Source organism: Ictalurus punctatus, chromosome 23 (assembly GCF_001660625.3).
Source record: "Ictalurus punctatus breed USDA103 chromosome 23, Coco_2.0, whole genome shotgun sequence".
Classification (NCBI taxonomy): domain Eukaryota; kingdom Metazoa; phylum Chordata; class Actinopteri; order Siluriformes; family Ictaluridae; genus Ictalurus; species Ictalurus punctatus.
In genome coordinates, this window is record NC_030438.2 from 14,953,832 (window position 1) to 14,976,348 (window position 22,517).

The following is a 22,517-nucleotide window of genomic DNA, read 5'->3' on the forward strand; positions in this document are numbered from 1 at the left end:
TGTTTTTGGAGATTTTATTTGCATCTCGTGTTTCCAGACAGCGTTTTTAAATTTTTTTTTATTTTATTTTTTTTTAAATGTGATATCCCAAAATTCGCATAACATTCATGGAAACATAGCTACTATTGTTCTTCCAGTTTGCTTTTAGAGTAAGGATTTAGCTATACACTGCAGTATATATTCCTTGTTGCTAGGGTGGTACCATCAAGGGTACACTTTTTTTCGTACTTTTAGTTTGTATTTTTAACTTAAGTGCTTGTTGTGCTCTTAAAGATCTTCAAGGGAATTACCGTCCACTTTATATAAATTCAGTTATTTTTTGTTTTTAAAGTTACACCAAGTCCACGGGTGAAATATTATGACATATTAAAGATAAAAAATATGTACCCTTGTCGGAACCACCCCAGCAGTTAGCACTATTTTTCCACCAGGGAACAAGGAAGGTACTGAGGAGAGTGTGAACATTTCTAAATGTAACTATTTCACATTATTATTTATTTATATATGTTGTTGATTAGGTTTTCTGTCCTCTCTGAATAAAGATGCTAATATTTTCCCACCAGTTTTTCCACCCTCAAGGCTGTGTGTTTTATACATTTTGTTAGAAGACCTAGAAGTGTATGTTGAAATATCATAATTGGATCCTTGTGGGTAGATTTACATAAAAATGTGCTCATGTGTTTTTGTATTACTCTTTCTGTCTGAAATGTTGTTTCTATCACTGAAATATAACTGCATTTTCAAAAGAACAACTTGACTGTAGTGCTCAGTGATTAATTCTGTCGCAGAAATGAATTTGCATCTTTGCAATATATAGAAATGTATTATAACTCGGCTATAATGCATTATATTGCATTGGCTCTACAGTAAGAGAGTGATGCGAATCTTTCTCTCTCTTAATCTCTTAATGTCATTTGGGGGATTTGATAGCCCGGTCAGCCATTTCTCTTTCGACTGGACCACTCTGGCCCGTTTTCCACATCTCTACCTCCAATTTCCATCTCTCCTCATCCTTTCCTCCTCTCTGTTCTCTCAATCCGACCGCAGTCATTTTCTCACCCTACCTCGAACAAGACACAGTCAGCCTGTTCATCATCAGCAGATGGAACTCAGGTAGATCTTTCCACACCCGTGTCTGTCTTTACCTGCTGTACCTGTCCTCCTCCTACCTGGTAGAACATTAGGGTTCCTCAAGCCTAGAGTTGCATGAGATGCAATAAAATCAGATTTGTAACATGAAATCTCAAACAAATCCTGGGGGAAGGAAAAACATAGGATGTTTGTGTTTCAGAAGGTGACGGAAATCAGAATTTTGGTGCAGTCTTGGTCCCTGTACGGTGCGTTCAATCATTTATCACTGAGGAATTAAAAATGGGGGGAAAAACCCCAAGGAAACATTTTTTAATTATTTTATTTTTCTCTTATATTTCTTGGTAGTTTCACTGATTTATTGAATGAAATTAAATTTAATGAAAATTTTCAAATAGAATATTAACTAGTGTTTAATTGTTTCTACCTGTTTCACCAGAGAAAGTATTAGGAATCAAATATTCATGAAGCCAAATGTCCACTGAAGTACATTTGGGTGTGGACAAAGTTGACCTGGTCAGCTATTCTACAGGCTGTTCTTTCAAGTTAAGATGTGTACGCTGGATACTTATTCCGTCTTCATGAACGATATGAGGATTTTTTTTTTTTCAGTCATTCTGTCATCCTCCCTTACCGTCAGCCATCTCTAACGATTCAGAAAACTTAAATTCAATACTATACGGTGGTGTGTCGAGATGATGCATATTCGATACAGTGAAATTAAGCATTGCCTCATCAACGTGAGATGAGAGAGCCTGCTAGCCGATGTGCTATGAAGTGAATGTGGCTTCTTCGGGATCTATTTCCGCCAACATTTGGCCATATTGTGTCCGAAATGTCAGTTACTCAATATAAATTTCTTGTTTATAGAATTATTGAATAAAAGCAGTATTGCGCTCGCTGTCGTACTGAATGTCTGCATAACTGTGGTTATCTTACGGGTCTACACCATTCAGTATAACCGCATTCTTGCTCGTGCAATATTGCTCAATTCGAATGAAACAATACGATACAATGCATATTGTTTCATAAATAAAACGAAAAATGAATGCAACGTACACGGACCAGTCTCCTAATTATACGGAATATAGTTTAATCAAAGAGTATTGAGACCCTTTGAGGAACCCCAAGTCTAGAGTTGGCTACTTGATGACAGACAATTCATTCAATCCAAGAATGTAGCTGAGCGAGCAGTTTGCTCACGAGTCCAACAGTGACATGCTGGCAGTTCTCACAACCTTTTGGTCAAGTTTTGAGAATGCCTAGCTTTTCAAAATGTTAATAATAGAGTACCTGAGAATTTCTTTGGTGAGTTGTAGTAAATTTACCAGAAAATGGCAAGGTATCCCCAGATTTTTGAAGTACAGCCTGTGTAGAGTACGTATAAAAAAATAAATAAATAAATCAAATCTGTCATCTTATCAACCTATTTCAAATGATTAAAATGCTAAAGAACGAGTGGAAAAAAAAAATCACGTCAGCATATATAAAGATGAAATGTTACACGATAATGTCTGCGTGTGTGTAATTACTGTACTGTATGTAGCCTATTGGTGAGCTACTGTATAACCTAGATCTCATTTACAATACATTCAACTCATTATCTCTCCATAATGTCATTCGAGATTATAGGGGGGATCTCTGCTTTGCCGTATCAAACATTTCACCTTTGGGGTGAAATTGAAAAATACAGTACTTCACCAACTTCTCAAGCTTGTGCTGCTTGAGTAATCAGCATGCTGTAGAGTCTTTTTGTATAGATCCACATGTGTAGTAAGCTAAAATGTGTGTATTTGTTGTTGTAGATGTGAAAAGTTGTCCAGCAGAGAAATTGTTCTCTTTATATGTTTTGTTTATATGATATAGCAATATAGTAGTACAGTAAACACACTATAGCACAGAGGTCGGGAACCATTTCAGCTGGCAGAGCCATAAAAGCCAAAAAAAGTCATAAAAATGTTGAAAAAGAGTCCGAGCCAGAGAAATGTTAACACATTTTTTTGTGGCATTTGATATGCGTCGTCTTCTTGTATATTATCTTTTCTATTATTGCATAATTATTAAAAGTGGTTATGTAATAAAGGCCATTTCATGTTTTGCGGGTTCTTTACCTAACAGCTTACACTTCACCTAAAAGGCCTGTAGGTGGCACTTGAACTTTATTGCATCAACAATGACTACGTTTACATGGACAGCAATAATCTAATTATTGACCTTAATCTGAGTAAGATAATAATGTGATTAAGGTGTTTACATGACTCTCTTTTAGAATACTCCTGTCATGTTCCTGTTTTACATGTTATAGAACATAATTAGATTAACAGCCCGCGTCTTTACGTCACCGCGCCCTGACGTCCCTCCACAATTTCACGTATCAACATACAGTTCGTCTTCGTTATGGTACCGTGTACAGTTTTGGGTGTTTTTATTTATTTTTTTTACGAATGCTTTAAGTGCAGTTAATTATTTGTCATGGTATGCGTGCTAATAGACAACTGCTTGAAGCGGTGGGTGTGTCCCAAATCGCGTAGTTACCATCTATATAGTAGCCGAGATACATGTATTTTTCCCCACTACAGGCCTATAGTAGGAAAGTATGCGATTTGGGACACAGCCAAACTCTCTTGTTCGCCGTAAAATGTCAAACTGCCGTGTGTGATTCTGTCTTGTCACAAAATGCGGTGAAAACTCCCACACGACGTTCATAATGTAGTTAAGGTGTTTACATGTCACTACTACACGTCCATAATGCGACTAAAACAGGAGTACTCCACCTGTCTTAATTAGATTATTATTAGATTTATTAACTATATTTAATTAGATTGCTTACTTTGATTATGACCTTAATTAGATTAAGGTAAGTAAAAATTGCTGTTTACATGGTAGTTTCTTAATTAGAGTATGGTCTTAATCGGATTAAGAGTGGATTATTGTTGTCCATGTAAACACAGCTCATGATAGCTTCATCAAATGGTAAATCAAGACAAAATGCAATACGTAAGTCAGTAAATTGTACAATACCTACCATTAATACGAGCTCCACAAATGCAAATTCATCTGTCCATCTGGACTGGAAAGAACAATACTCGTGTTTTTTTTTTGTTTTTTTTTAATAGCCATTTCATTTTGTTAAAGGACTGAAAACAGACAGTAGCTATGTAGTTTTAAACCGATTTATGAATTAGACAGGGAAATTACTGCTCTATTCCATTGTCCAATGAAATTTGAGCTTGTTGTGCCATATCATGACTGGTTGGTGTATACATGAAGAACGGGCATTGGTTATGAATTATGTAATATTTTAAAATATGTAGGTTTTTAATTGAATCAATACACTAGCTTTCGTGATTTGTGATTGTTTAAAAAAAAAATAAATGACGCTGTCGAGCCATTGGCAATCGCTGAAAGAACCATATATTGCTCGCGAGCCTTCGGTTCCCGACCCTCGCTATAGCAGATACAGTATAGAGGAATTAGACCTTGATAATATTGCATCACAGCACAAATGGGGCTCTAGATGAGTCCAGGCAGGAAATGGATGCCCTAACCCTAACCCTAAGCTGGAAATATCTGTCACACACTGAAGAACAAGAATAAGGATAAGGATACAAGGTACAGTGGTGCTTGTAAGTTTGTACTTTAGAGTCTTCTATCTTTCTGCATAAATATGACCTAAAACATCAGATTTTCACACAGGTCCTAAAAGTAGATGAAGAGAACACAATTAACCAAATTAGACAAAATATTATACTTAGTCATTTATTTATTGAGGAAAATGATCCAATATTACTTATCTGTGAGTGGCAAAAGTATGTGAACCTTTGCTTTTAGTATCTGGTGTGACCCTGGAGGAATTTTAGCCCTCAGTACAGAACAGCTTCAGCTCTGGGATGTTGGTGGACTTTCACCCATTCTTCAGGTTCTTCCACAACATTTCTATTGGATTAAGGTCAGGACTTTGACTTGGCCATTCCAAAACATTAACTTGACTCTTCTTTAACCGTTCTTTGGTAGAACAACCACTGTAACTAGCTAACCTGGGATCTTGGAGGTATGGGAAAATAGCTTGGAATTGAAATTGTAGCACATGCAAAACTTCAGGTGAACGTGAATTAATTTTTGAACAAATTTTTTTAATGAACTTGTCAAACAGTAATTCAAAAAAGTAGCTGATTAATCATCTTTTCCATAGTTAAAGCCAAAATGGTTCAGGACATTGCTGTGTTTCATTTGTGCAGCCAAGAATGCATCCATCTACATTTCAGCTAACAGGCTTACACAGCTTACCAATTACATTTCAGCTTCAGGGCTTTTTAGGCTACACTGTTAATAATAAAGGTAAATAAATCAGTGCAGTAAATCTGAGTATCCTATGACATAATTTAAGGACGTACCAATTCTTAAAACATACTCATGCTGACAAGCTGAAATGGTTGATTAATTAAGCTCCTTATAGTTTAATGATGAATGGAGGATGCAGTTTCTACAGCAAAGTCTGTAAGGTTTTAACGGAATGGTCAAGCTAGCCAAACTAGCCGAGTGGGATCTTGTGTGCGCACACTTCCCTCCACTACATGCAAAGTGATATAAAGGTCTATTAAAGCTAAATAAAATTTTAATAAGGGACTTTTACCCAGTGCACATTTGCCTCGCACCTTCAGTGTTTGGGATTCGAAGCCCACCTCCACCCTGTGTGCACGGAGTATGGCTGTTCTCCCCGTACTTCAGGGGTTTCCTCCGGGTACTCCGGTTTCCTCTCCCAGTCCAAAGACATGCGCTGTAGTCTGATTGGCATCTCTAAATTGTCCGTAGTGTGTGAATGGGTGTGCGGTGGTTCCCTGCGATGGGTTAGCACCCCATCCAAGGTGTCCCCTGCCTTTTATCTTGAGTTCCCTAGATTCCTTGTGCCCCCCCATGACCCTGTGTAGGATAAGTGGTATGGAAAATGTGGATGGTTGGACTTCTCCCAGTGTAGTGTTGTTCATTTTTACCTTGAGAACTTCAGTTCACATCATCTAGTCTGAATTATTTTCTTCCATCCTATCCAACCCTTATCCAGAGCAGCTTATACAACTGAGCAGTTGAGGGTTAAGGGTATCAGAGTTGAACTCATGATCTTCCGATCAGTATAGAAGTGCAAATATTAATCACATAAAATGGTTTTGCATTGGTTTGGACTGAGTTGTACATCCTGAACATCAACAGCCAAGTGGGCCATGCAGAAATACTCATGAAAAAACCCCCAACTGAAACGAAACAAGTGCTGGCCATTTTGTCCTCGTTTTTCATTGTTGCCAAGCATTTTAGTATAGCAGTGAACCAAACAGGAATGTTCTGTGACTGCCCCCCCCCCCCCCCCCCCCCTCATTTTACTTCACTCGCGCTCTATCTCTGCTCTTGTCGCCATCTGGCTGTCAGTCAGAATTGTCGAGCGGTGCGTTTTCCTCAAAGCTGAACCTGATGTGTCATCAGAAACACAGGGCCACGGCTGAATTAAACTGTCAAAAAGTGCACGTCTTTCCTGAGCAGTGGCTCCACTCTTCAACAACTCGACAAGACTGGAGTCAGTATTACAGCTTTTGTGTTGAACTCATGTCAGGGTGCAGATGTGGGCAAAATAAATGAAGATGTGCCTCTAGATGGAGAGGGGGGAAAGCCAGGAATGGATGTGACAAGGAAGAAATGAAGAAGGAGGGGATATTATATCAGTAAGAGAGTGAGAGGAGACGTAAGTAGTTGAGATGCATGTCAAGGGAACACCAACGGGATTTTTACGTAGGCTTTTGAATCAAGTTATCTGTATTTGTATCTGTTCAGTTCTCACAATAGGGGGCACGGTCGCTTAGTGATTTGCATGCTTGCCTCACACCGCCGGGGTCGGGGGTTCGAATCTCACCTCCGACCTGTGTGTGTGCAGTTTGCATGTTCTCCCCGTGTTTTGGGGGTTTTCTCTGAGTACTCCAATTTACTCCACCAGTCCAAAGACATGTGGTGAAGGCTGACTGGAATTCCCAAATTGTCCGTAGTGTGTGAGCGTGTGTGCGATTGTGCCCAGCGACGGTTTGGCACCCTGTCCAGGGTGTCCCCCACCTTGTGCCCCAAGTTCCCTGGGATAGAGTCCACGTGACCCTGCGACAAAGAAGAAAAATTCATGTACCCTTTTCTATGCAAAGATTTTGGACTTGTCTTTTGTGTGTTTTTTTGGTTTGTAGTTGGGTTGCTGAGACCTGGCAACCCTCTCTGAGCTTCCACAAGCTGCCCTTTAAAACTCAATTTTACAGTGAAAACCTTGTGCTCACACGACTATTGTTTTTCTTTTATTATCTTTCAAAAAGACAAATTAACAAAAAAAGCTTGCAAATACCCCGCTTACTTTTCATATCTGCATTCTTATTTATTTAGGACACGTTATCTGTTAAACATTTTTCAAAATAATGTATTCATATACGGTTACGGCCCTAATGCATGTGCGCGCGCACACACACACACACACACACACATTCAGAGTTTATTGTAGAATACTGTACAAATTGCTCAATCACTTGATATCTTGTTGGAGAAAACATTCAAAGCATTTGCATTAGTCTTGCTTTTTTAGCATCAACGTTCAAACTATTTACTTTTCAGGGTATTAACTCTTAAAATGCTGCAACTCAGTGTTAAGCATATTTAAATAACTAATTTTTTTATATTTTGATAAACAGAACCAACTTCAAAGTGTGTCGGAGAATATTGTGGGCAGGTACAAACAGTAATAACGTCAGGATTGGTCAGAATTGCGTTGCACACAGCTCTATAGTGTCTTACTCTATACATCGTATAGTAATCAGTTTATCAAGTTGAACTTTGGAGTTTTTAGGCTTAATGTTTACCTTTACATAATGGTGATGTTGCACAAGTCAGTAAGAAGGATGTTCTAAAGTATTTCCCAGGAGGAAGTTCCATAAATGCCAGTTATGTAGCTGATGCGTATTATACTATAGAGGCAATATAAATGGTCCTTGATCTTACATTGATGCCTTTTAATTAAGAAGGGCTTACGTTAATTACTGTTAGTTGGGATGTTAGTTTTGACCTTTTAAAAAAAACACAAAAAAAAAACATTAGATGATGCTGTACTACTAGCAGTTGTAATCATGACCTCAAGTGAGCCGAAGACCACATGATTTTTCTTTTTTCTAATGAATGAATGATGAAAGGTTAAGGTTTTTTTGTTTGTTTGTTTTTTAAGCTTATAGATGTGTAAAGAGCTGCTGGACAACTTTTCACTCACTGAAAATTTCTGTTCCATGTCTTGTGCGTTTAATATTTAACTGCCTTAATTCTTCACTGTGGTCAAATTATTTTATCAGTGCGAAATGTTGAAATATTTCGCAAAATATTACGTGTGATTTTTTTCTTCTTCTTTTTTTTCTTTTAAGAAGTCTCCTTTTTATGTTGTTTCGATTTTGCCCAGTTGTTTTTACATGTCCTTCTTTCCTGTAGTGCCGAACAGGGTTGTATGAACTTGCACATGCTGTGTATGCACGGAGTTGCCAGCTTATTAGGAACATTTGCCTAATAAACTGCTAACACACTGTATAATGTTTTATATACAGTGAGTTTTTTCCTATTTATACCACAGCGATGTTGAATTCTCGATTCTGATTGGTCAGAAGGTTGTTGAACAGCAGCTCTGGCTGTATTTCAAATCACAGGTTATATTAATCTGCTAGTTCTGATATGTTATCATTTATATAGTGACTGCTCATTCACAGGGACATGTATGGAGGACATAATCTGAGGTAAACTGCTGTGGTATAAGAGGAATAAAACACTTTATTGTAAGCCACATCAGGGCAACTCAGACCATATTTATATCATCTTATTGGGACTGATATAATTTTATCTTAAATTTAGCTATAGTAAAAAAAACAAAAATACTGTGCCAACAATTTTGTTGTTGTTGTAATGGTGTACAATGCTGTTTAAGAAATTTATATTGGAACATATTGCCAAACTGCAAAAATTCTAAACATTCCCAATAAAGGATAAAAAAAAAAGACACTGATATTAATCATTTCAAACTAATGAGGTCTTGTTCGCTTGACCTTATTTGCATAGTCTCAATCCCTGTGACATTCACATATTTCAAGCTTGACAAGCATATGACCATGATAGAAAGTACATTATGACATATAATGCGAAGTGACCACACCACTAATTCTTAAACTTTCTCCTCCAATCAACCTGTTTCTCCTCCTCCATAACACTGTTTAGGAATTACGGCATGCCGGACAGGCGCGAAATGGAACGGCCCATGTACACGCGCTCGCGTTCCACCGAGCGCCCCCCCGATGCCCACCACATGAGATCGTCCATGCCCACGCTGTCATCCGGACACTCTGCGCCGCCCTCGCCCGCCTTAACGAGGTGACCAGACTAGAGTGGCCACCCTGCCTGTCTAGCAGCTCTGGTTAACCAATCACCGCTCACCATCCTCCCCTATGCCCCTCCCGCAATCCCACAATGACCAGCCCTCCTACCTCGTCTACTAATCAGCCAATCAGCTGCTTTCTTTTTTCTGTTCCTCTTTTACAGCTATGCTTTTCTGATTTTGCAGATGTGCCAAACTGCAAGTGCTGTAGTTGTGGTTTGTAGTGTAGTGTTGTAATTTTTAGTTTGCTTTTTGTTGGTAAAACACCACTTATATTCAGACTGCATATAATGGTGTTTGAATCTCCATTGATTACTGCTCCATTACCAACAGATATTTGACTCATTATTTTATTTATTTATTTATTTATTCTCTTTTGGTTCATATGCACTGGCTTATATAATTTATTCTCTCTTTTCTTGCAGCGATCAGGCAATCGGAGATGCATTTTTGATGCAAAGCATCTAACATGTCTTGTCATCTGTAGTTTATTCACAGGCATTTCACTGATTTGAGCAATGACATGAGATGCAGCCATCTACAGCACTTCGATTTTTGTTTTTTTTGCATGCTTTCCCCTACTTTTTCCCCTTTACCCTTTAAACTCCCTTCTTACTCTTGTAAATACATATACTCCATGTCTAATATCCCATCAGCCAATCATGTGGTTTTAGAAACTGCTGATCTCCTAGGATTTTCATGCACAACAATCTCTGTTTACACGAAATAGTGCAAAAAACAAAAAACAAAAAACCCGAAACATCCAGTGAGTGGCAGTTCTGTGGGTGGAAACACCTTGCTTATGAGAGAGGTCAGAGGAGAATGGTGAGACTGGTTTGCGCTGACAGGAAGGTTACGGTAACTCAAAAAACTATTCTTTACAAACATGGTGAGCATGGTGTTGTTTAAAGTAGCACTATGGTCCTGGAGGAACGTTGTTTTGTTTCACTATGTACTGTATCAGCTGTATATGGTCTAAATGACAATAAAAAGCCACTCGACTTGACTTGGAAAGCATCTCAAAATCTCAAAAAGCACGACCTGTCCAACTTTGAGGTGGATGTTCTACAACAGCAGAAGACCACATCAGGTTCCACTCCTGTCAGCCAAGAACAAGAATCTGAGTGTACAGCACAGGCTGGCTGAAACTAGATAATTTAAGATTGGAAAAAAAGACCAGGTGATGTTTTTTTTCTTCCCCCCCCCCCCCCCCCCAGTCATGGTTATAAAGAGCTGTTTATTTCAGCTACCAGAACCAACCTGTCACTGCTGGAAGTTTTTTTGGGTTTTTTTTTTTTTTTTGCACCATTCTTTGTAAACTCTGGAGACTGTTGAACTGTTCAAGACATAATTTAACTTTTTTTTTTTAAACTAAAATATTGCTTGAAGTCCACTCACTGAATCTAGACTTAATTCGAATGTATGATGTGTTTATGCAGTTCAGTGTCATAGTCTCTGAAAACACACACTCGCCTCAAAAGCCTTAAGATGCTGTGTTTAGGTTCACAGTTCCATGTATATAATATATACAGTTGGGCCTGGGTCTGAGTTTACATCCAAGAACTGCTTGTAATTCATCACAAAAGGTGGAAAAAAATTGGATTATGTATATTTTAAATTCGGTTGATAACGTCTTTTTTTTCTCTCTCTTTAAAACTGAAAGCAGTTGTGACAAGAGGCCTCAGTTATCAGGTTTTTTTTTTTTTTTAGTAAAGTTGTGTGTAAATATATTCATAAACCAAACTGAAAAAGAATTCCTGCCAGATTACAGAAGATACAGTAACACTAGTTCATTCATACTTGCATGCACATGTTGATAAATCACAGATAAATTACCGAGCAGTTGCGCAGCACTGCTGATTTATATACAGTGGCCTCCTACACATAGTATGTGTTAAATCTTCCAGTAATTGGCAATTTTGCAATGTAACATTTTTGATTTCTTAAACGTCTAGAAATGGTCTTGGGTTGACTTATCAACATACGTATCAATGTGATTTTTGATAAATGAGATTTTGTTAGTGAACTTGGACTTTTGCCCACTACTGTGTATATTTTCTGTAGCCTTGGTACAGCCCATAATCCTAAGCCATATTAAATGACATGCTGCTGTTTTACTATACAAGTCAAGTCAGGATAGTATAAATATGCACCGTTTTTGCCTTATGTAGAGAAGAAGGAAAGCAAGAGCAAGTCCACAAATGTCTGGCATTTATCCCCACTATTTTGCTGACTCAGTTTCAAACACGTGGCATCACACAGCGTATAATTTCTGTTTCATATCACCTTCCCCTCTAAAGCCTCTCCACTGCCAGAAGGCTTCGCATGGCCTTGACTGTACACAAGATATATATATATATATATATATATACACATATATATATACACACACACTTATTTATTTATTTATTTATATATATATATATATATATATATATATATATATATATATATATATATATATACACACACATTTTATATATATATGTGTGTGTGTGTGTGTATATATGTATGTGTGTGTGTGTATGTGTACATATATATATATATATATATATATATATATATATATATATGTATGTATATATATATATATATATATATATATATATATATATATATATATATATATGTATATATATATATATATATTTATATATATATATATATATATATATATATATATATATATATATATGTATATGTACACATACACAACAAATAAACGCTTCCATTTATTATGCTATATATATATGTATATGTATGTGTATATATATATATATATATATATATATATATATATATATATATATATATATATATATATATGTATATGTACACATACACAACAAATAAACGCTTCCATTTATTATGCTCACAGAGCAAGTATTAACTCAGTTCTATTCCTACATGTGCTTAATTTGATGCACCAGTTTGTGTTTATTTATAATGGCTTCCTTTGGGATACATAGTACATAAGCAGAGGTTTTTCATTTTTAAAGCTCTGCTCATGATTTGCAGAAGTCATAAAACTGCAAAATTATTTACCACTGTACCTCATTTATCAAATAGTATCAAATACAATCAAAATGATTCCAAAATCATTTGCAGGAGCATTTACACAAGCAATGTGGTATATAAGAAAATCCAGTTAAGAACAATAAACATTTGTATTCAATGAAAGCTCCCGAGTTTGTTCTTCTGAGGCACCCTTTCATTATTTGGTCACCATTTTGTTGTTTTCAGCTTATTGTGAGCTTCACCTTTTATGGAGACTCTGGGTGGGCTGAATGTAATTCAGCTTTGCTGTGAACATGCTTAGTAATTTACGTTTATTTGGCGGTGATCGACATACCCGCATGAGTAAGTAAAATAATCAGCATTATAAGTTTTGATAATGAAGCCCATTTGGGTTATTTTGTTTTTTTTGGGGGTTTTTTTGTTTTGTTTTGTTTTTTTACACATGAAGCTTGTCATTTAGTGATTTTAGGGCTTACAATCCCTGATTGATGCTTGCACCCAGAACTTGCACACACAAATACTGACAAATAAGATGTGTCCAGCGGTAATTTGGTGTCTCTGTGTGTGTGTGTGTGTGTGTGTGTGTGTGTGTGTGTGTGTGACAGGGCACACCCCCGAAGTGGATCAGTCCAAACCAGTCCTACCAGCACACCTATGAACAGCAGGAGAGGACGGCAGCTACCACAACTGCCCTCAAAGGGGACGCTAGACAGAAGTAAGTCTGTTTTTCTTATTCTGCCAATAAGTTATGGGATATACCAATAAAGAAGATGGCGGAACCTTTCTTGTGTGTGTTGGAAGTTGTTTGGACATACTGAGATATTCTGGTGAGATGATAGTGTGGAGAAAGCTGAATTTAAACTTTTTTTTGTGTATTTACTTGACCATCAAGGTTGTCTTTTTGTGGGTGTGGGAATTCTTTTCAATTTGAATTGTGTTTCTGGAAACTCACAGTATCACAACATTGAAATATGTTGTATTTCTACAGTACACGATTACTCGGTGTGCTGCCATGTGACTCAAATCCATCTCAAGTTACAATTTCCATTTTGCAGCCATGCAGAATTCTACTTGATTGGGATAAACTTGTGATAAACACCCTTTTATTTAAATTACGATAAAGATGGGTTTCAGGATGTTTGTGGGTCTTTAACATGTCTTATTATGCCTGAAATAAAATTCGATGAATTAAAGGTAAACATAATAGGTCTTACACTGTCTTACATTTAGATTTACATGGGCTTAGATATCAGGCTTTTTAGGCTGTTTTTCATGTGGTGTTCCTCAATTATAAGTCCATGTAAATAAGCAAACATTAAATTACAGCTTCTTGAAACTCTGGCCTCCACATGTAAATATTAAAATGTTCTTTTCAGCCTCAGTTCTGAATTTTGCCGCAAACATATTACCTTAATGGAAAGCATTACCCTGCAGAAATACTCTTGACATAACATGAAAATCTCTTTATGATGAAGAAAAGTATTGCATTTTTTGTAGACACTCTCAAAGACCCGTAATTGTATTAATTAAGGATCACGTTTATTTATTTTTTTCTAATTATTTCTGATAGGAGATAATGGAAGATGAACATCAGTATTTAACTATAATGTTCTGTATACTATGCCTCTTTCTACACTGGCAGATTGCTGAAAGATTTATGAGATGTTTCTTCTTAATGGATCACATGAGACTTGGAAGAGAATAAGATTATGTTCAGGCATATGTGAAAATGGCTGTAAGCGCTGAGTATGAAGTACAGTGTACCAGTGAGACCCGGATACAAGCTTGAGATAAACTGGATCGAAGAGCTAATACTATCATAATCCGATTAAATTCAAGCTGATTAACACTGTCTAGAGGAAGTAAATGAGATTAAGAGATCTTGTTTAGAATATTACTCGGCACTAGTTATGGCTTGAGGTGTGAGAAGGTGCTTTCATATATGCAGTGTGTAGTCTGTTTGATTTGAACCATGGCGTGTTTTCACACTCGGGGCAGACCCAGTCCGGTTCCAGTCGAACTCTAGTGCACTTAATCATATGTAAACAAACCAAAAGTAGCAATTTTGCTATGATTTGGACTACTTAAGACAAATATGTGTGAAAGCGCTCTCAGACCTTACTTGAGGTTCAACTTTGACTCAAAAGAACATGACGTCACTACAGAACTGCTGTCAATCCATAAATCCAATGCTGATGTCTTTACTTCTTTATGTGAATGAGTACTGCACACATGGTGGCATACATGTGTGGTCTGTTGTTAGCCAATGTTAGCCATTGGCTAGTGCATGAGCATACGTTTTCATGGTTCCCTTTCTCATTTTTCTCTCAGAAGATGGACGAGAAGACCTTGACCTGGGTCCAGGTGTGTAACCTGTTTCACTGGGTTTAGGCCCTTTAGAGTCCGGCTAAACCCATCTGCAATAGTCGAGAGCTCCCCAGAGAATAAGAATCAGTCTGCTGGGGGAAAAAATAATGTAAAGTTTAAGTATAAATCAATATACATAAGTATAAATTGGAAACTGGTGAGTGAGCCAAGCAATGCTAAAGTCTGTCATAACACAAGGAAGCTTAATATATAATTAGCAGTGTCCAAAAAATATATAAAAATGAATGTCTCTCACAGTGAATGGAAGCTAGCGTGCTTAGTAATAAGGAAAGCTTAGCATACTGCTGTCCCTTTTAAAAAGCTTTCATTTATTATCAGCAGTGTATTGAGACAATGCTAAAGTCTCTCACAATAAAAGGAAGCTAGCATGACTAGCAGTGAATATGGATTAACCTACATCTGTCTCTTTGCATCAGCTTCTGTATATTACCCGCAGTGCTTTGACAGAAATATCGCACTTATGTTTCTCTTAGAAAACTAGCACGAAAGAAACCTAGCATGACTAACAACAATACAAATTAGTATAATGCTAACATCCACCGTTACCTGTTTTTTTTCTGCTCAGATGTGTTTTTAGAGAGGCATCCTTACAATGCTAATGTCTTTCAAAATGAAAGGAAGCAAGCATGACTAGCAGTGAATGGAGTTTAGCCTACTCTTGTATCTATACATTAGCATCCATTTATTATTATCAGTAGTTTTGGAGAATAGTAACCAAACAGCGCTAATGTTTCTCTCAGTGAAAGCAAAGTAGTGTGGCTATAAAGTAGTAGTGTGGCTACACAATACAGATTAGTGTAATGCTAACATCCATCATTAGCTTTTTCCAAATCAGCTCTTTTTTTTAGAGAAACATATATATCCTTATAGTGCTAATGCCTTTCAAAATGAAAGGAAGCTAGCATGACTAGCAGTGAATGCAGTCTTAGCCTACTCCTGTACCTTTGCATTAGCTCCAATTTATTATCTGCTGTTTTTGGAGAATAATCACCAAACAATGCTAATGTTTCTCTCAGTTGAAGCAAACTAGTGTGGCTAACAACAATACAAATTAGTGTAAAGCTATCTCTTGAGAGAAATAACCAAATAACGTAAAGGTCTCAAACAATGACAGAAAGCTAGCATGCCTACCAGTGTGAGTGGATTAGCTCAATTTTGTCTCTACAACTAGCTTTTATTTATTATAAGACATGTTTTGGGAGAAATAACCAAACAATGTTAAAGAATCACAAGAAAGAAAGCTAGTGTGGCTAACAATAACTGCAAAGTACTGTTTTGCTATCTTTCCCTTAGCTTTCATGAATATTCGAAGGGATTTGGGAGAAATATTCCTTTAATATGGAGCAAAGACTATTGCAGACAGTCTGTGGCGTGTGTGTGGGTGTGAGAGAAAGTATGTTTTCATAACTCACTGTCAGTGTTGTGATAAAGCCTGCTTCAAACTGTTTTATAACATTGTTATTACAGAAATAGTTTTATTCTGTTTCTGTCTTCTTGTCTGTGTATTAGAAGCTCTAATGATATTAATCAAAAGCATAGACTTTCCATTGGTGGTGTTGCCTCCATTATGTGAATTTTCAGTTATCAGTTATATTTTCAGTCCCCCCCCCCATTTCTAAAGATCTATTTCCCCCAGGGCCATAATACCTCATTGACTTGTGCTTTTTTGTGCTTTTGTCTCAAATGTGTTACATACTATAGGCGAAAATGACGAGGTGGCATTTTTTTTAAAAAGAAAAAAAACAACAACAAAAAAACGATTAGCTTTGTACCTATTGGCAAAACTGGTGTTGCGTGAAAAGATGAATGAAAATCCATGCGCTTGAGTATGGGAAATAGAGAAAGAGAGATCAGGGGAACGATTTAGTGCCTGGAGAGAACCTTTCATCAACTTCAGAACATGGATTCCTTATTGCAGTTTGTGTGTGTGTGTGTGTGTGTGTGTGTGTGTGATGTACAGTAGTTCTTTGGTCATCATTATTGTACAGAATATACAGTGGACAGCATGTCCTGCTCTAATTATGGTTTAAGGGTATAGGATGAAAATGCATGCACTGATGCTACTGGTTAAAGATGGCCAGAGAAGGTTGTAAATATGACTTCAGATACTATGGTTGGAGCTGAATATTATTGGGGCAGGATGGGTTTGCAGTGGGTAGCATTGCCACATTTCATCTTAATCTCGGGTTACTATCTTTGTGGAGTTTCTGTGTGTTCCGTCTGTGGGTTTCTTCTGCGTTCTCTAGAATTCTCTCAAAAGCATGCCAGTAAGTGAGCTGCCTATGCAAAATTGCTCCTAGGTGTAAAGGAGTGTGTGAATGAGTATGTGCATGGCACACTGGTGTCCTATTATGGGTGTATTTCTGCCTTGCGCCAAAGTGTTTCCTTTGATAGGCTCCGGATACACCCCAATTCTGACCACGATAAAGTGGTTACTAAAGATGAATGAATGATTGACGGGAGTTTAATATTACTGACTGGTGGTGAATGAGTGGACACTGAACTCATAGGAAAGCAGATGGGGTCAGAGGGCATTATGCGGGTCAATATTCCTGTCAGTCATTCGATGACCACTTGTAAAAACCACTTGCTCATAAACAGGGCAGTTTCTAAGGCCTTTGAGAGCCCTTAGAGAGAGCGTGACATCTTACTATGTTGAGCTACAGTGACAGCATCGAAGTGTTGTGGCACTAAGAAATATATGAAACATCAGGAGTGTATTATGTTAAAAAAAAAAAAAGCCATGTCAAGTGAACATTTTGTAGAGCAGCAAAATCCAGTACTTGCAGAGACATGGTGGTGGGAGGATACAAGTGCAGGCTTTATTATCAAAAGGGCAAGACACAGTTCAAATCCAGGCATTCTGAATCCGAGGTCAGAGGGGAGGGGGGGGAGGGGGGGCCATTGTTTTTCAAATCCAAAAGTAATAGGCAGAGAGCAAAACACCAAATTAGACAAAAACACCTTGAGGATCAGACAGCACTCGGTCAGTTGCGAAACCTGCTGTCTGGGTATAGATGGGTATATATGTATACTCTGGGTATATGGACACAAAAGGAGAGCAGAGGTTTTCATAATGAAGAAGTAGTTGTCACATATACATAACAGCACAGTGAAATTCTTTTTCCGCATATACCAGCTTGTTCGGAAGCAGGGGTCAGAGCGCAGGGTCCACCATGATATGGCACCCCTGGAGCAGATATGATTAAGGGCCTTGCTCAAGGGCCCAGCAGTGGCAGCTTGGCAGTGCTGGGGCTTGAGCCACCAACCTTCTGGTCAGTAACCCAGAGCCTTAACCGTTGAGCCAATTCAGTTTCAATTTCGAATTCAGTTTTAGACTTTGTATAGCACGTTTAACAATAGACACTGTCACATAGCAGCACTACAGAAATCCAGATTCAGGTTTAGATCCCTACTGGAAAAGCCAGAGATGAGAGTGGTCAGGAAAAACTCCCTGAAATGACATAAGGAAGGAACCTTGGATGGACTCGAAGAGGAACCCATACAGTTCTGGGTGTCACTGGATTGTGAGATTATAAGTATGCAGTATACAGGTGCATGAGAGTAAAGACAAACAGTCCTAATTATGTTCAAAGGTTTTTAAGTGAGTACAGAAGCAAATCTGGAATATCCAGGTGAATAATCAGACAGCTGTTCATGCGTATTGTATCATCTTTCATTTTCCTCATGACACGTCATCATACCTTCATCATCCATCTGTGCTTTTGTCTTCACCATAACCATCCATTGCCTTCTGTCTCTCACCGTTCCTGCAGATGAAGACGAGGAACCTGCCGTATGTTACTCCACTTCCATTCAGTCATCATTTGACCCGGAAGCAGGTGTGTCCTCCTGAGACTCCTCCCACTTTCCATCTGTTTTTTCACTTTTTTTTTTCCTCCATCGACTTTCATCTTCGTGAACCGTGCTTTAGATGGAAATCTGTCCTATGCTCCATTATTTTATATTTATACTGGCTCAGTGATTTCTGCGTAGGAGAAACATACGTACGCCCGAACATGTTGGCTTAAGGCTTTGTTTCCAGCAGATTGCTCTTCTTTCATCCCTCCATCTGCTTGCATCGCTCCCTGTCCTTCGTGTCACATGATGGCGCTTTTCCGAGCCTGCGTCTCTCACTTCACTTCCTACATGCACAACTGACTCCCTGCTGCTTAGGTCGGCTGTTCTAGTCTCTACAGATTTTTACCGTTTACTGACAAACACGCAGCAGCAATGACGTTTAGTTGTCAATATGAATTATTCCAGGACACAGCTCGAACATAGATGCACACCTGGGAAAAGTGAGAGAACATTACGAGGTGTAATTGTGGACTAAATTGCAGTGTGAGCTTGTGGTGTGCTGTACACCAGGAAACATGGTAGAAAAATGGGTTAACTGCTAGGGATTTTTACCTGTATCTATTTAGTAAAACAAAAGTCTAATCTAGGCTAAGGGTTTGTTTAAAAAAAAAAAAAAAAGCGTTTTGAGTTTGTTGTGTGTTCTGTGCTTGTCTTGTAACACATGTCTGAAAGACTGTGAGGAGAGACCAGCAACCAACGGGAGGAAAGGCAAGTGTTGAGTGACGTGTAAAGTGCAGATTGCAGTGCATCTACTTTCGCATTTTTAGATTGCTGGACAAATGTCTTTAACTGGAGTGTGTGAGTGTGTGTGTTCACTCTGCCTCTTTTTCTAGCCTCTAGGTCAGTCCCAGTTTTTTACTGTTTTGGCTCTTTTTTTTTTAACTACATTCATTCTCTCTCTCTCTCTCTCTCTCTCTCTCTCTCTCTCTCTCTCTTTCTCTCTCTCTCTCTCTCTCTCTCTCTCTCTCTCTCTCTCTCTCTCTCTCTCTCTCGGTTTCTGATGCAGTTTGAAAAGCAGATGATGTTTGCAGTGAATATATCTCACACATCACCACTTTAATTCCTGCCTGCACAGTGAAGTGTGCATTTATAAATGTACAAAGCCGTGCATTCTATAAATGGCATCCAGAGACTCTTTTCTGAGACTGATTGAAATAACTGACACGTTCCATACAGATTGTTCCATTTGCATTTAAAGGAGCAGTTTGTAATGTTTAAAGCCTCTGTAAGGTGAATTACAATTCAGTAAGCTATTAAGCAAATATAAGCTAATATTAATAAGCAGTCATATAATCATATGAAATCAGGCTTTCTAATCAGTGGATTAGAATTAAAGGAGCGGTTAGTGTTTTGTTTTTTTTTTAATTGCAATCGCATTATTCCTTCCTCTATGTTAAAATTATGCACACCTCAAGAGTGTTGAGAAAAATGGTAGAGATGTGTGGCTCAGTGGCCAGAAAGCTGAATAAAACCCACACTTGCCAGATCTGTTTAATGGATATATTGCTAAGCACTGTTTTTCTAGTGTATCTTTGAATTTAGATTATTGTTATAGGTTTAGAAACACATTCAAATATTACAGACTGCACCTTTAAATTCATACTTGTTCAGAAAACATTGATCTATCTAATTGTTATATATTTTATATACATTCTAAGCTAAATGCTTTTTAAATTATGGCTTTAAATTAAAATTAAATTATAAATAAATTTTTTATTATTATTTTACTCCAGTGCTTATTATGCTCTCAGAAAAAAAAAAAGTTTCTTTCCGAGGTTAACGTCAAAATTTTCCCAGACTTCTTTTTCTGCTGCCATTACAACATTTGACCAGTAGATGGCGTAAAATGCTGCCATGACAGGAGCTGTTCATTGTTCAGCAGTGCTGAACTTCTAATATTCCGTCTAATGTGCGAGTAGTATTAATGATATTCAGCCCAAACTTTAATTGCAGTGTCACAGCATGACATCTGTTAGAATTAATTCGTAAGGAATTGATTAAGTATAACTCCGTGGCCCTCTACACCATTCTGACTCACTCGCATAATTAACTAAGAACTGTATTCTTTTTTTTTTTTAAAGTCATCAGATTGCATGACTGTTAGTGTGTCATGGTTGAAAAAGCAGATGGTTCAGTTTACAAAGGTTGCCAAAGCTAAATCAGGGAGTTTATGATGTAAACCTGCAGATGGAGAGAAAAAACATGCACACTGCTGTACACTACATACACACTGTGTTTTTTTTGTTTTGTTTTTTTTACCTGCCCATGTTGTCTATACTGATTATACATCATACAGAGGTGACGTGGGAGGACCAGCAGAACATGCACAACGGCTTGGTCCACCACAACGGCTGCTCACCGCCGTCAGGTTGGTCCTGCCCTGATTGGACCTCTGCCTCCTGTGTGTACTTTCATCTTCTTTTCTTCTCTGAAATACTTCACATCCAGCATCCAAAGACTCAATTACTCATGTACTCTAAATAAAGATATGCTGTATAAGCATTCATTTATTAAAAGAACTCAAAAGAACTTTCTCTAAATGCCATTAAGCCGTTAAGATGGAAATGAAAGTGAGTACACCCCTCACAATTGTGTAAATATTTAATTATATCTTTTCATGTGACAACACTGAAGAAATGACACTTTGCTACAATGTAAAGTCGTGAGTGTACAGCTTGTGTAACAGTGTAAATTTACTGTCCCCTCAAAATAACTCAACACACAGCCATTAATGTCTAAACCGCTGGCAACAAAAGTGAGTACACCCCTAAGTGAAAATGTCCAAATTGGGCCCAAAATGCCATTTTCCCTCCCCGGTGTTGGCATTCATGGTTCCCTCAATGAACTGTAGCTCCCCAGTACTCATGCAGCCCCAGACCATGACACTCCCACCACCATGCTTGACTGTAGGCAAGACACACTTGTCTTTGTACTCCTCACCTGGTTGCCGCCACACACGCTCGACACCATCTGAACCAAATAAGTTTATCTTGGTCTCATCAGAAACCAGGACATGGTTCCAGTAATCCATGTCCTTAGTCTGCTTGTCTTCAGCAAACTGTTTGCGGGCTTTCTTGTGCATCATCTTTAGAAGAGGCTTCCTTCTGGGACAACAGCCATGCAGACCAATTTGATGCAGTGTGCGGCGTATGGTCTGAGCACTGACAGGCTGACCCCTCACCCCTTCAACCTCTGCAGCAATGCTGGCAGCATTCATACGTCTATTTCCCAAAGACAACCTCTGGATATGACGCTGAGCACGTGCACTCAATTTCTTTGGTCGACCATGGCGAGGCCTGTTCTGAGTGGAACCTGTCCTGTTAAACCGCTGTATGGTCTTGGCCACCGTGCTGCAGCTCAGTGTCAGGGTCTTGGCAATCTTCTTATAGCCTAGGCCATCTTTATGTAGAGCAACAATTCTTTTTTTCAGATCCTCAGAGAGTTCTTTGCCATGAGGTGCCATGTTGAACTTCCAGTGACCAGGATGAGGGAATATGAGACACACCTGCTCCCCATTCACACCTGGGACCTTGAAACACGAACAAGTCACATGATACCGGGGAGGGAAAACGGCTAATTGGGCCAAATTTGGACATTTTCACTTAGGGGTGTACTCACTTTTGTTGCCAGCGGTTTAGACATTAATGTCTGTGTGTTGAGTTATTTTGAGGGGACAGCAAATTTACACTGTTACACAAGCTGTACACTCACTACTTTACATTGTAGCAAAGTGTCATTTCTTCAG

General features: G+C 38.1%; 1 protein-coding gene across 16 annotated transcripts in view; it reads left to right on the plus strand.

The window, feature by feature from the left end:
- rims2a (regulating synaptic membrane exocytosis 2a) overlaps positions 1-22,517 on the plus strand; it is a 208,532-nt gene that overhangs the window by 126,271 nt on the left and 59,744 nt on the right. For 12 of the 16 annotated variants that reach the window (XM_053674994.1, XM_053674997.1, XM_053675000.1 and 9 more), the window contains 2 exons: positions 9,349-9,501; positions 13,129-13,238. In XM_053674994.1, the coding sequence (XP_053530969.1) occupies positions 9,349-9,501; positions 13,129-13,238 (263 nt within the window). The remainder of the gene's footprint in view (positions 1-9,348; positions 9,502-13,128; positions 13,239-22,517) is intronic. The other 4 variants (XM_053675002.1, XM_047150370.2, XM_047150371.2 and 1 more) reach the window with 1 other exon arrangement.